Source organism: Schistocerca gregaria, chromosome 7 (genome assembly GCF_023897955.1).
Source record: "Schistocerca gregaria isolate iqSchGreg1 chromosome 7, iqSchGreg1.2, whole genome shotgun sequence".
Taxonomy (NCBI): domain Eukaryota; kingdom Metazoa; phylum Arthropoda; class Insecta; order Orthoptera; family Acrididae; genus Schistocerca; species Schistocerca gregaria.
In genome coordinates this window covers 439,365,498-439,380,404 of record NC_064926.1, presented here as the reverse complement: position 1 = coordinate 439,380,404, position 14,907 = coordinate 439,365,498, and the positions used below count along the sequence as shown (strand labels likewise).

The 14,907-nt window shown below is 34.0% G+C and overlaps 1 protein-coding gene across 1 annotated transcript in view; it reads right to left on the bottom strand.

The window, feature by feature from the left end:
- Positions 1-6,803: 6,803 nt before the first annotated feature.
- LOC126282419 (A disintegrin and metalloproteinase with thrombospondin motifs 12-like) overlaps positions 6,804-14,907 on the bottom strand; it is a 1,083,163-nt gene continuing 1,075,059 nt past the window's right edge. Inside the window, exon 21 of the mRNA XM_049982077.1 lies at positions 6,804-10,985. Within this exon, the coding sequence (XP_049838034.1) occupies positions 10,879-10,985 (107 nt within the window). The 3' untranslated portion in view covers positions 6,804-10,878. The remainder of the gene's footprint in view (positions 10,986-14,907) is intronic.

The following is a 14,907-nucleotide window of genomic DNA, read 5'->3' as shown; positions in this document are numbered from 1 at the left end:
GTCTTTCCGCTCCCGGGATTGGAATGACTCCTTACCCTCTCCCTTAAAACCCACATCCTTTCATCTTGCTCTCTCCTTCCCTCTTTCCTGATGAAGCAACCGTGGGTTGCGAGAGCTTGAGTTTTGTGTGTGTGTTTGTGTTTGTTTGTGTGTCTATCAACATACCTACACTTTTGTTTGGTAAGTTACATCAACTTTGTTTTTAGATATGAATACTTCTATTGTAATTTTGCATGCTAATTTTTGGATGATCATTTTACTATTCATTAGAATAGAGAATATTTTGTTATTAGTTATTTTAGTCAATAAAATGAAGCCAAGAATACAAAGATTGTTTTGAAAATGGGTACAAATTTTTGTATAAATCTTGCATCTAAAATCATTAAAAAAGTCACCTAAGAACATTACCATATAAAGAAAAATTTTCTGTCCACCTGAAAAAATTCAGGTCTGAAAGGAATAATATTACAAAGAGTATTTTTTATCTCAGGTGAAGGGAGTGAAATGCAATTGATGCCACCTTTTCATAAGAGTCTACCAATCTTTCCAGATATTGGGCCAGCTTAAAATACAAACATGATTTTTGGCTTCTCTTCCTTGGTCTCAGTCTCAATCTCTTTCTCAGGCATTCTTGATTTTAAATGCATCTCCCATTCAGTTTGATTATCTGAGTAGCCATTTCTTTGAAACACTATCCGTAGGTGCTGCAGTTCTTTGGCGAGGTTCTCTGAAAGTGTTTGAGCTCTACAGATCAGGGTCTTTAACAGTGAGGCACACCATTAATTATGAACTGAGAAAATCTGATAGATCACTGTTTTATTTCCATTTTTGAACTGACCAAAAGAGTGTAAATTCATTTCAACTGTTGCTACATTGTTGGCTAACTACTTTCTCAACTTCACACACTAAGATGAAAAATATTCTGAAATTAATTAAAAAATCTTACCAAATTTAGTAATCCTTAAACATAGATAAGACAATTTTCACCAAATTCTGATGACTTAATATTTAAACACAATCTGATTCTTTTGTCTAAAATACTAAAAGTATTTGCTGATATTAAAAAACAGTCATTGAAATACTAGACTTTTACAAATAGAGCGACTGAGCATGATAAAGGATGATTACATTTTCTTCTGCTGTAGGTTTAATAATGAATAAGAAATAGGAATATTGTAAGCTTCTATGAACAGTGTGGTGAACACATTATTGTAGCCAAGATAGACAGAAAGCAGATTCCCACCACAATAGTACAAGTTTATATGCTAACTAGTTCTTCAGATGATGAAGAAAATGTTCAAATGTGTGTGAAATCTTATGGGACTTCACTGCTAAGGTCATCAGTCCCTAAGCTTACATACTACTTAACCTAAATTATTCTAAAGACAAACACACACACACACCCAAGTCCGAGGGAGGAGTCAATGAAGAGATTCGAAGGATGTATGAAGTGATAAAAGAAATTATTCTGATAAACAAGGGAGAGGAAAATTTAACTGTGTTAGGGGATGGAATTTGACATCGGAACAAGGAAGAGAAGGAAAAATAGTAGGAGAATATGGACTGGGGGAAATGAATGAAAAAGGAAACTGCCTGGTAGAATTTTGCAATGAGCGTAATAGAATCATCACTAGCACTTTGTTTTAGAACCATGTAAGAAGCTTGTACTTATGGAAGACACCTGTAACACAGGAATGTTTCAGATTGACTGTTTAATGGAAAGACAGTGATTCTGGACCCAGATTTTGAACTGGAAGACATTTCCAGGAGCAGATGTGGACTGTGGCCATAAATGATTGGTACTGAAGTGTAGACTAAAACCAAATAAATTGCAAAAAGGTAGTCAATTAAGGAGCTGGGACCTAGGTAATTTGAAAGACCAGTGATTTTTGAAACTTGCTGAGGGAGCATTAGACAATGATTGACTGAAACAGGGCAAAGAGATACAGTAGAAGATGTATGGATACCTTTGAGTGATGAAATAATGAGGACATGATAGAATAAAATAGGTAAAAAAACAAGATATAGTTGGAATCCTTGCATATCACAGGAGATATTAGGCTTAATTGAGGAAAAGAGAAAATATAAAAATGCAGCAAATGAAGCTGACAAAACAGAACTCAGATATGTAAAAAATGGGAGTGAAAGACAATGCAAATGGCTAAGTAGAAATAGCTAGAGGACAAATGCAAATCTATAGAAGCACACATAACTATGAGGCAGATAGATATCATCTATTGGAAAATTAAGTAGATATATGGAGAAAAGAAAAGTAACTGTATGAATATCTAAGACTTAGAAGAAGAACCAGTGCCAAGCAAAACAGGGAAAGTTGAAAGATGGAAGGAGTGTATAGAGGAAAAGTATACAAGGGAAATGAAGTTGAAGGCAGTATCGTAGAAAGAGAGAAGGAAGCAGATGAAGATGAGATGGGAGATGTGATACTGCGAGACGAATTTGACAGAGCACTGAAAGACATAAATTGTAACAAGGTCCCTCGAGCAGACAACATTTCCTTAGAACTACTGACATCCTTGGGGGAGCCTGCCATGACAAAAGTATTCCATCTGGTGTGCAAGATATGTGAGGTAAGGGAAATACCTTCAGACTAATAGAAGAATGTAATAATTTCAATTCCAAAGAAATCAGGTGCTGACAGATGTGAATATTACAAAACTATCAATTTAGTAGTGCCAAGAATTATTTACAGAAAGATGGAAAAACTGGTAGAAGCCAACCTTGGGGTAGATCAGTTTGGGTTATGGAGAAACTTGAAGGAACATGGAAGGCCATACTCAACTTATGACTTATCTTAGAAGATAGATTAAAAAAAAGTAAACATATATTTATAGCACGTTTATACTTAGAGAAAGCTTTTGACAGTGTTGACTGGAATACATTCTTTGACATTCTGAAGCTAGCATGTGTAAAATACAGGAAGCTAAAGGTTATTCACTTTTACAGAAACCATATGGCAGTTATACAAGCCAAGGAACATGAAAGGGAGGCAGTGGTTGAAAAGGGAGTGAGACAGACTTGTAGCCAATCCTCAATGTTATTTAATCTGTACATTCAGCAAGCAGTGAAGGAAACCAAAGAGAAGTTTGTGGAGACAATTAGTTCAGAAAGAAGAAACAAATACTTTGAGGATTGCTGATGACATTGTAATTCTGTTAGAGACAGAAAGGACATGGCAGAACAGTTGAACAGAATGGAAAGTGTCTTGAAAGGAAGATATAAGATGAAAATCAACAAAAGCAAAACAAGGGTATTGAGTTTTGCTACTTGGACAGTAATATAACTTATGATAGTAAAAGTAGGGAGGATATAAAATGTAGACTGGCAATGGCAAAAAAGCATTCCTATATAAGAGAAATTTGTCAAAAGTGATTATAAATTTAAGCATTAGAAAGTCTTCTCTGAGGGTACTTGTCTGGAATGTAGCCTTATAATGAGTGAAATGTGGATGATAAACAGTTCCAACAAGAAGAGAATACAAGCCTTTGAAATGTGATGTTACAGAAGAATGCTAACAACTGGGTGAATAGATTGTGTAACTAATGAAGAAGTACTGATTGGAATTGAGAAGAAAAGAAGTTTGCAGCATAACTTCACTAAAAAAGATGTCAGTTGATATGACACATTCCAAGTTATCAAAAGGTCATCAATTTTGTATTGGAGGGACATTAGTGTGTGCATAGTGGGGGAAGCGGGAGGGCAGATAAAATGACAGAGGTAGAGCAAGCTAGAGCACAGTGAACAGGTTCAAGTGGATGTAAGTTTCAGTACTTATATGGAGATGAAGAGGCTTTCACAGGAGAGTAGCATGAAGAGTTGCATCAAACCAGACTTCAGACTGAAGACCACAATACCGTACCCTACAGAGAGGACATTTAGAGGAGAAGAGTGGGGAGGGGTCACTCGCCATGTAACATATTGACTGAACACATTAACTACTCATGGGTTCACCATTACATTAACTTCCTGCCCTTGCATCTAGTTTTGCAAAATTTTGTGAAATTCCTAACTAACCTCAGGACATCACACACATCCATGCCCGAGGCAGGATTCGAACCTGCAACTGTAGCGGTCGCGCGGTTCCATACTGTACCGCCTAGAACCACTTAGCCACTCCAGCCGGAAAGAATTTCTTCCTTCAGATTGTTTATTTTACTGTCTACTTCTAATAATTTGTACATGACTATTGCTGGGAGCTTCACAGTAGGTTTATTTACTTTGGTACCATTCGCCTTTTCAATATTACCTCTTTTTCTCACAATATTACTTGCACAAATTTTACTGATTGCTTTCCACTTATCTTATTATTAATTACACAATATCTACTCTTATCTTCAGCATGATAATCAAGTTTATCCACAGTTTCATTCATTACTTGCACACATTCAGGTTCAATACATTAATTACATCAATATTTACAGCAACATTCTCTGCAACTAGTCCACTTTCTCAATATCAGTGATTGCTTTTTGCTTTGCATCAGAAATTATATCATTAGATGAATACTACTTCTCTTAATTCATCCTGACACAAATCAACAACATCAATTTCCACTTCCTCAAACTTTTTCAGTCTCCTCTCCACTATCCTGCAAATTCTGACTCCAAGAATCTAATGATGATCCTACATTTTCTGCAAAGACATTATATCTATTTTTTCTTCTAAGCAGATTTGCACTGAATACATTTTCTTGTCCAAATTTTTGGTACCTATACCCAAATTTAACTTTAAAATCCCATTTTAATGTCACTACTCTTTTGTCCAGTTTTAAGTTTTGTTGAGTTATTAATTTCAATAACAATTTAATATCTTCAGCTACCAAACATTCCTGTATACTTTGATTTTCTTCAAGCAATTCCTGTTTAAAATTAATTTGTTCCATCAATTTGGAACTATCTTCTGCCTCCTTCACATTGTAGTAATCACTGGGTGAAGCTCTTGACATTTTGTCTATTATTTGACTAGAAGTAGTTTCATCACAAAAGCTAGATTCTTCTAATTTTACCACAGCTAGGAGTGGTGGCTCAGGTAGCCATTTATTTTCATGGCAGGACCTCTTTGGCTGTCACCCTTACAGCACAATGGTTTGTCAGCAATATTCTACACCCAGTTTTATTGCCCTTCATTTGAAGTCATCCTGGTCTTACATTTCAGCAAAATAATGCTTACCTGTACATGGCAACAATTCCTATTGGTTGTCTTTGTGCTTGCCACAGCCAACCTTCACTTGTGAGTTTGCTCGATCACCCTGCAACTGGGAATGTTTGGAGCTGGGCTGGGCTGGGCCGTCCAACCATCTCAGGATTTTGATGATATAACATACCAAAGGGACAGAATTTGCCACACTATCCCCCTGGAGGAGATCCAGCAACTTTTGTCAATCAATTCCAAGCCAAATGACTGCTTCTATAAGTGCCAGAGGTGGACCAACATACCTGTGAAGCTCTTTATCTTGAACAAATCATTTCATTTTGTTGGAATTGTAAACATCACGTACATCACATGTACAGATTCCATCCCATTCACATATTCCTTTTTCTTTTCCTTTTTTTTTTGTATTTGTGGTGAATTTAAAATGAGCAAATTTAAGAAGAACTGTGAAAGTCATAATCACAAATAATGCTAGAAGTATAAATACTTTCCACAGTGCTCATAACATAGTTTTATATTATGATGCTAATGTCTGTAACAGACTGCCATCAAATATTGAGCAGAAAATCAGAAAACGTCAGTGATCTCAACATTAACAACTTACATTATTAATCACTTTCGTAATTTATTGGAATATATGGACTCAGCGATGTAAATTTTTTTTAACTTTTGACTATGACCACAGGTCAGTCTTCTGTGTGAAATTACAGTGAATAGTGACTTATATTTCTCACAACATAGACTTATTAGTCATCAGAGACACAGATGTACAGGAGACACATCAAACATTAGTAATACAATTCACTTATATGTCAAATTATAGCTAATGAGAAGGAGCAGTATTCTAAAGCTAATGTTTTTCCTGATAATAACATCATACTTACACTAGAATGCTGAGGATCAATGACATCCTGCTTAAATTATCAACCTTCTCTTCATGAATTCTTTCACGAATTAGAAACATGGTTGTATCAGAACATCATGAAACTCTATTTCAGTGGATCTAGTTTCATGTTCTAGCTTTAAGCTTATTGAAGATTTTCATTCCCATATATTGGGGGCCTGAGGGCATAATTTTAATCAGTGAACTGGAAGCATAAAATAATCTTTACTCTTGTGTTGTATGATTGATTAAAATGATTTTCTATCAATAAGGGGAAGTTCCACATTTTCAACAACAGATGACGTGATTCATCTCTATATGCAGCAGATATAGGCCTGATGACTTTTCTCAGAAGCTTCAGTTTGAAATATAGCAGCTGACTACTTTAAGAGAAGAACAGTGATGTTTCCAAGGCATTTGTTTTTCTGATGAACAATATAATTCAGAAGTAATTCCCATAATTATCAATGTGAACAGCACTATCAGTTCAATAGGTTGTTAATGCACATTATAGAAATGGCTCGCAGTGACTGCATCTGGCAGTTAATACATAATTTTAATTTTTCAGTGTCTCTGAAGGTTGTCCTTCATGATGGATTTTCTGGAACTTACACAACACAATCTGTAGATGAATTAATTAATTTTTGAGGACAGCACTTGAGTTAAAATACTAGTTATTGGGAATCTGCCGTTGTAAGACTTATGCATTCATTTTGTCTTTCCAGAAAACTACCCATAAGGAGGAGCTAAAAATATGCACTACAATGTACATAACCTCATAAGAGTGGAGAGCGAGAATAGTTAATAATTCAATGAGACATTATTTGGCATATATCTTTATTACTGCCATTATGGCACAGTTAAACAATATGGTGAACAATACTGCACTGAAGAATACTGACAAAATTAATGATCTGCCAAATTACAAGCAATGTTCTTATTTTCTACATTTTAAATTGTACATATTTTACAAATATTTCAGTAATCACAAGTATACAAGAAATTAACAAAGTTTTACAACTTCATATAAATAAATTATTGTCATGAAATATATAATTACTATTGTAAAAGGGAAGTTTCAAGTTTTCCATCATACAAAAATTATATACAAAAAAGGGGGTTCCAAATTCAGAAGTAGTGTTGAAAAGTGTGCCCCACAATCTATAAGATATTTGTAAATGAAATAAATGTGGTTCATGGAATCCATAACCTGTACAATACACTATAATATTTCAGTCATGGGACTAGATGTTGTGTGGATGTTAAAAACATACACATTATAGGCAGTGTAATTTATCATTTGCCCAAAAGCTAAAAAGCAAACATGAGGTATGTACATAAATATTTTAGGTGTCAGTACTACAGTTACAGCAGTACTTCTGATTGGAATAACTATGGTTATAATGAGCATATCCTCATTAGGAAAATATAATTTATTCATTCCACATAAAAATGAACATCCAATATTCAAACCATTTGCACCTATGCTTTAAAGCCTCTTAGCATTAATAGCACCAAGTTTTTCTGTTTTCCTTTTTTTTTTAAAAAAAAAAAGAATACCTTCTGTATCATGCAATAGCACATAACTAAAATCTCATAGCTGATGATTCAGTATACGAAATATGAATATCAGACTCAGAGGAATCAAAAATTTGAAAATAAATAATAATAAGAATAGTCAATTTAATAATTTTAAGAGCATCCTCACTGGGTACTCAGATTCAGTTATATTCATGATATACTTTTAATGTTCTGGTACCACAACATATTGTTTGCTGAGATACAACTGGTGTACAATTAAATAAATAAATAGCTGTACAAACTGGCAGTGATACATTATTTTTATTGGAATATAATTGTTGTTCTTTGATTACAGCAAAAATAAATTTGCTTCCTTGTAAAAAAATGCAACTGACAAAATACCTTACACTAGCCTTTAAAAGTATTTCCAAACAATGGCTCTGTTGTGAAAGTACAAAAGATCTCTCATGATACATGGTGCTGAAGAAAGAAATATCTTGTATCAAGTACATGACTATATTTCTGTGTGCAAAATTAAATTTTCCATCACGAGCAGCAAAAATCAGTTAATTCATATTGCTTCCTATCTTTAATACATTTTGTCAGCAAAATTAGCAGAAATGTTTATCCTTTTATAGTGCTGTTAATTAGAAAATTCACAGTCATTTAGAAAACACAGACACGATTCCTAGTACAATTCATAGTTCCATGACAAATAATTATCTGCAAAGTATTAAAATCATATTAGTATGCAGTGAAGATGTGTAAAATTCATTCTCCACCTTATGCTTATGTATCAAAAGCCAGGAAACTTAACAGAAATAGTTATTTCCTACCTGATTTTCAGTTAAACAGTTCTTAAGTATTTTTTTTCTGATTGAGTAATGTTTTTCAGGAACATGTTGCCACTTAATTAGTCCTTTTATGAAGACCACCATCATGATCATATTTTCTTATTTGACAGTTTTTGTGTGTGTGTCACTAATATGTCACTATTGTATAGTAACTTCACCCATGTAATGGTGGCGCTCCTGCATGGAAACTACTTAGTGTAGATGAAAAGCTGATTTGCAAGTTATGAACTGTTATAATACATAATGGCACATGTGCAACAAAGCAATTTAATACTCCGTTCATGTATACATCTTGTTACCGTCTTAGGTTTGATCCCACCTAATATAAGACATCTCAAAAATACTATATGTAATACAGTTTTACGAAAATATAGTTTCATTTGATGGCTATGTGTCATATAAATTGAAACTGTAATTTGAAGGGCTATGTTTCTTTATGGTGCAAGTATCGAAAAACATGAGTATACTTCAGGGGATTTGATTCCTCCCCTGCAAAAATACTGAATATAATTTGAACGACACACATACACATGCAGTCCTCCTTCCAATATATTATATGTGATGGGAACAGGAAGAAGCTGTAGCAAATGCAGATTTTGTAATAGTGTTTGATAGCATTTTCCATCTCTTTTGACAAGTAAGTGGTGGAGACCTACTAGCCAAGAAAAACAGCACCCAAGATGGAAATCTGTGTGCAAATAATTAGCTGTTATAAGGTGCATGCTAGGCTTATGAGACGGCGGTATAAGGTATTAAGTTATTCAGAAGCATGTGGGAGATCTTCTCATATGAATGTAGTAGTCAATGAACACTTGAACAGGATCCAACAGAAATACTGTGTAATGATATTAGTGTTTCACTTCAGTAAAATGGCAACATGTAAGAATCTCACACATGAACACAGCCTGAGACAGTCAGTCTCCAGAGCTCAGGGGCTGTCACCACACACTTGTATATTTTTGGAACCTTTTCACACTCCTATATTATACAAGCATAAAAAAGGAACTTAAGAGTCAGTATACTTTATTGAAGTAGCTTTTAATGGCTGTTTTCTCTTTTTATACAAACTGGACTCTTTCCACATATTTGAAAGCCCCCCTCCGTGATGAGTTTTATAGAAATTGGTGTGTGAATGAATGAATTAATGAATGGATCCTGAGAAGTTAGCACATGGCAAGTATTTGTTTGAACAACAGAATATGACAAAATTGAATAAGCTGTCAAGAATCGAAAGTGAGAGTGGATAGTGCATTGCAGGGAAACCTAAATATAACTTTTAGAGATAATTGGATTTTATATAGTACACCAACTAAGCAATAGTTATAAAGCTTGAGCTGTAAGTGGTATTCTTCTTTTCAAAGAATGCAGCAAGATAATAGCACAATTACAAAACCAAGTTCTAATTTCCAACAGAAAACAAAACATTTAAAAAATGCTTTTGAGTCAAAGATCTGCATGATAGTAAGCATAATATATAGGCTTAAAGATAATAACTGTAAATATAATGTTCTGTAATAATCAGAAAATAGAGGTTGGAACATATGAAATAAAGTATATTAAGTGACAAACACTGAATGGTTTACTGTAAAGAAATCTGGCTATTGGTTTTTAATCAGAGTAGGGGAATAACATGTATAGCAAACAATAATTGCAAGTGATGTCTGTCTGTGACAGTTTTTACAGAACAAGAATAAGATATGAGTGATTCTATAACAGTTATTTTCATGAATATTTAACAGTCATGTTGGAATATTAACTAATTCACTAATATGTGGAATGGAATTGTCATAACAAAATCCAATATACATATGTAACAAAAAAACTTTGTAACAGTCATGGAATGAAAATAGATGACTTCTGCATGAAATCATAATACAAAACAGTAGTAATAGGCAGTGTACTGGGAGACACTGTTAAAAAACTTTTTTGAAATATTAGTGGCCAGGGAGATAAATATGGCATTTGTCACACAGTCTGTACAGGAACATGGCTAGTATTTCACTGCTTTGAAGTATCATACATTCCAATATTCTGATGATTTCTTTTTATCACAATATTGTTAATGAAATAACAATTGTACACACACAGGAGGTGCTATGCAGTTTCAATATGAAATATTTATCATTTACATTTTTGATTTTAATCACTATGTACAATATTATGAGGTTTTTGGATGGCAGTTTCAATATAGATAACTTCACATTTTTTTGTGAAGTGGTTGTGAAAGAATATCTGACACAACACTGCATTGGCAAGTACTTATTTCTAAAGAATCACATCAGTTATCAGGGTACATTAGTTCTTTGTAACCTGTTTTCACTTGTCTTTCTCTCCATTCATAAATGCTCCTTTGAGTCTTGGAAATATCAGATCAAAATCTTTTTGGCAGCATAAAACACAAACACACGTACACATACACACACACACTTTCACAATAAATTAATGTCTGTGCTACCTGAGTGAACATGTGTAGCAACATTTTGTCTTAATTACCCAAAAACGATTACACTGCATCTTGTAGGCACTGCAGTGTTTTAAGGTGTCGACACAGGCATCACCTGAAACATTGTCATTGCAATTACATACTGGTAATCACAAATAAATACTGTTCAGTTATAAATATGGAGCAAAAGCAATAATTTCAATTGATTTTACAGTGACACATTCTTTATTCAGTAATTAAACCTTTACAAGTGAATTTTGCTTAGGATTTTTGAGCTTAGTACACTTTTGTTAGTTTACTTATATATGTGTTAACACTTAGTTCATTTAAGATTCTCTAATTAGTTTGCCTCCTGCAGAATGATTAGTCAATAAGCAAGAATAATATGATACAGGATGCTGTATTTGTATGTGCAAGACCTTAGAAACAAACTTAATTTATTGCAAGTGTTTGTGGAGAAACATTCACCACATTGTAATTGTTAGTAACAACAAAACATGGACTCATGTGTATGATCAATTGGAAGGTTACTCAGCAAACAGTTATTGCAGGTAGCACTGCAACAATGGTGATGAGCCAATTTTGTTAGTGAACATACTGCAGTTTAAGAACTATCACTTCTTGAACACCACACCAAAGAAGCAACAAATGAAATGGTGGATGTTGCACTCCACAGTTGTAAACAAACGTAAAATACCACAATAACAAAAAGTCCAGGGTGGAAAAAAAAGAATGAAGAAAGGCAATCACTCACCAACAGATGTGTGTCGTATCGACAAATATAACCAAACAAAGACTTTCAGCCATGAAGATGTTTTATATGAGGATGTAAACAAATATAATAGCTTAAAGAATTGACCAGGTTTTAAGGCACATTCTTTTGCCACTACATGTACACCACACAGGTATGTATGTTAGCTGAACGTAATACATGAATGAAAGGGAAGATACTCACTCACCTATAACTGACAGAGGTGCATATAAACATTCAACAGAAAACAATATTTACTCTAGCTTTTGAGCTCTTGCTCTTTCTCTACTAGAAGTACCACACCACACACACAACCATGCAGACACCCAAACACACACACACACACACACACACACACACACACACACACACACACACAGCTGCAGCGAAACTGACTGTTGATTGTCAATAGCACCTGCCTGAGCAGATGTCTACTACTTAATAAATGCATATTGCACAAAAGCTTTGTGAGACATAGCAGTCATATTCAGCACTTATAACAAACTCAATTTTGACCACAAGCATTTGTTCCATTTCTTTAATCCTAACAAGTTTCAGTATTAAGCAATATTTAAAGGTACTAAATGAAGAAGAAAAAGCTTACACTGGGAAACATGTGAGTAAGAGCAATTAAACAGAAATGAACAGAAAATCTACACAGCAAAACTTGCAGTCAACAAAATCCTATTGATACAAAGTACAGCATCAGATTTAATTATATGAAGGATAAGTGCCAACTGGCTTATGTGTGGCCATGGAATGATAAGGAAACCAGCTCCGGCAGGTAGCAATAGTGTACAAACAACACATTGACTTACATTGAATAGATAATTATTTTCTGCAGTTATAAAAATAATAAGCATATATTTAACAATCATATGAGAACACTAGAGTATAAGTATGCACTTAAAGTCTACAGGAGAACAAAGACATTGCATGAAGTAGACTTTTGTTATACAATTATTTTATGTGCAACTTACATAAAAAATATAAAGAACATGACAAATACAAAAACAGCTAGAGACGAAGCCTAAGCCAGCATATATGAAATGTTAATTGAGAGGCACAAGGGGTAATTTTTATTGTATTATGTTGCTGTTCAGTATATAGTGCCTTGTACCAACTGAACTCACATTGATTGTAATAACAGCATGAATGATCTGAATCAATGCCTAAAACTTAAGATGAGCAATAACAGAATCAGAGGCTAGCTGTTGCTATTTAAGGTCATATTGTCATAGGATTACATTCTCAACAATCATATGGTTGTTGTCTCATCACCAACGTGAACCATTCAATGCATAAAATCATTTTTGTAAAGGCAGTTTGCTAAGCTGATGGCTGGTTCATCTCATCAGTGAGACAATGATAATGATTGAGAAAGTAATTCTTTGGCATCAAGAGCTTAAATAGTGACAGCTAGGCTTTGATTACATTTTTTAGGCTTTGCTTCAATCTGGTCAGGTAGTTACTAGGAACTATGTAGGTTCTGGTGGTTCGAGGCACTATGTATCAATGTGCAATGTGATGTACTAAAAGATACCCTTACTAGCCCCACTTAACATTTCGTACACATTTGCTTTGGCTTTGTTTACAGCTGTTTTTATATTTTTTCATGTTCTTTATATTTTTACAAAATTTGTACACAAGGTAGTTGTGTAACAAACTGTCCACTTCATGCCTGTCTTCTGTTCTTCTATACATATCAAGTGCACACATATAAGGTAGTGTGCCTATGTGATTGTAAAATGTACAATTATTATTTTTGTAAATGCAGAAAATGTGTATTCACTGTATTAAAATACCATCTTTGCATGTTAACACAATCTGGTGGAGATGTTTCCCTTGTCATTCCATGGTTATATGTAAGCCAGTTTGCATTTATACTCTGTACATTTAAATTTGATGTGGTACTTTGTATCAATAGAATTTTGGTGGGTACAAGTTCTTCTGTATACATATTGGGATTGCTCATACGTTTCTCAAAGTGTGACCTTTTTTTATTTAGTTCCTTTGAAAATGGCTTAATGCTGAAATGCTTAAGGATTAAAGAAACATAATAAATACTTGGGGTCAAGGGGTGAGTTTTATTATAAGTATGACTTAATACCTTCACCATACAGTGAATAATCTTCACCTACTTCACCGTTTAATTAATGTTTGAGAAGGAAAGTCGCTACTCGCCATATAGTGGAGACGCTGAAACATGATAGACACAAGAAGAAGATTCATACAATCATATCTTTCGCCCATTAAAGCCATTTTCTTGTGCCTATCATAACTCAGCATCTCTGCTATATGGTGAGAAGCAACTTTCCTTCTCTAATATTGTTACATTTCATCCTGGATCTTCCATTGTTTGATTTAATTAATGTTTTTATGTATATAGTTTGCATATAACAACTGTCTACATAACAAGTTGAAATACAGTATAAATAATTACTTTTGACTGAAGAAATTTGAAAAATATTTCAATGTAACAGATGAAGCTGATCAGTTCAAAAATAAGACTGCTATATTACTTTCCATATGATTTAATTAATACCCCTTTCCCTTAACTTATAGCATAGTGATATCAACCATTATTAGAGCCCCGAAAAATTTACGTTTGCAATAAATACAAATTCTCCCTCAAAATGTGAAATTATCTACTAAATCCTAATTAATTGTGAATTTTATCTAAATAAACAGTTTTATCAGATATAGTTTGAAACATCTTTATTTTCTGCATATTAATATCGAAAATGTAACCAAATTTTGGTATAGGTCTTACACATCACCTGGTAAAGCCCAATTTGGAAAGATAATGTGCATAAGAAAGTGTCTGCAAAATAAAAAATGCAGGAACACAACAATTTATCTGTGCACTGGAAGCTGTATCAACTGTCGACAGTTGACTGGTTTGTACAAAATACACACCTCATAATGCAAAACAGAACTCAGATGTGGGACCTAGCATTTTTGAACAAATAAATGTATATGATTGTCTGCTAGCTAAACTTCAAAATTTGGCATAAAGTGGGCACTTCAATGAGGTAGTTTTAAGTGGCAGGTGTTTTGGAATGTGATTGTGTCAAACACCAGTAGAGGTCAGGCCTGCACTACCACTAGTCGACATTGGCAACGCAGCAAGTAAATGTGTGGTAGCCATTACTGAAAGTTTTGTGTTGTGTTTTGCTAATTGTTTCTTTTCTTATTTTTAATGAGTGAAGCAACTAATTCTGGTCCACCACAGAGTTTGATTATGCCACTTGTAACCCTAGAAGGGATTGGCAATCCTTATCAA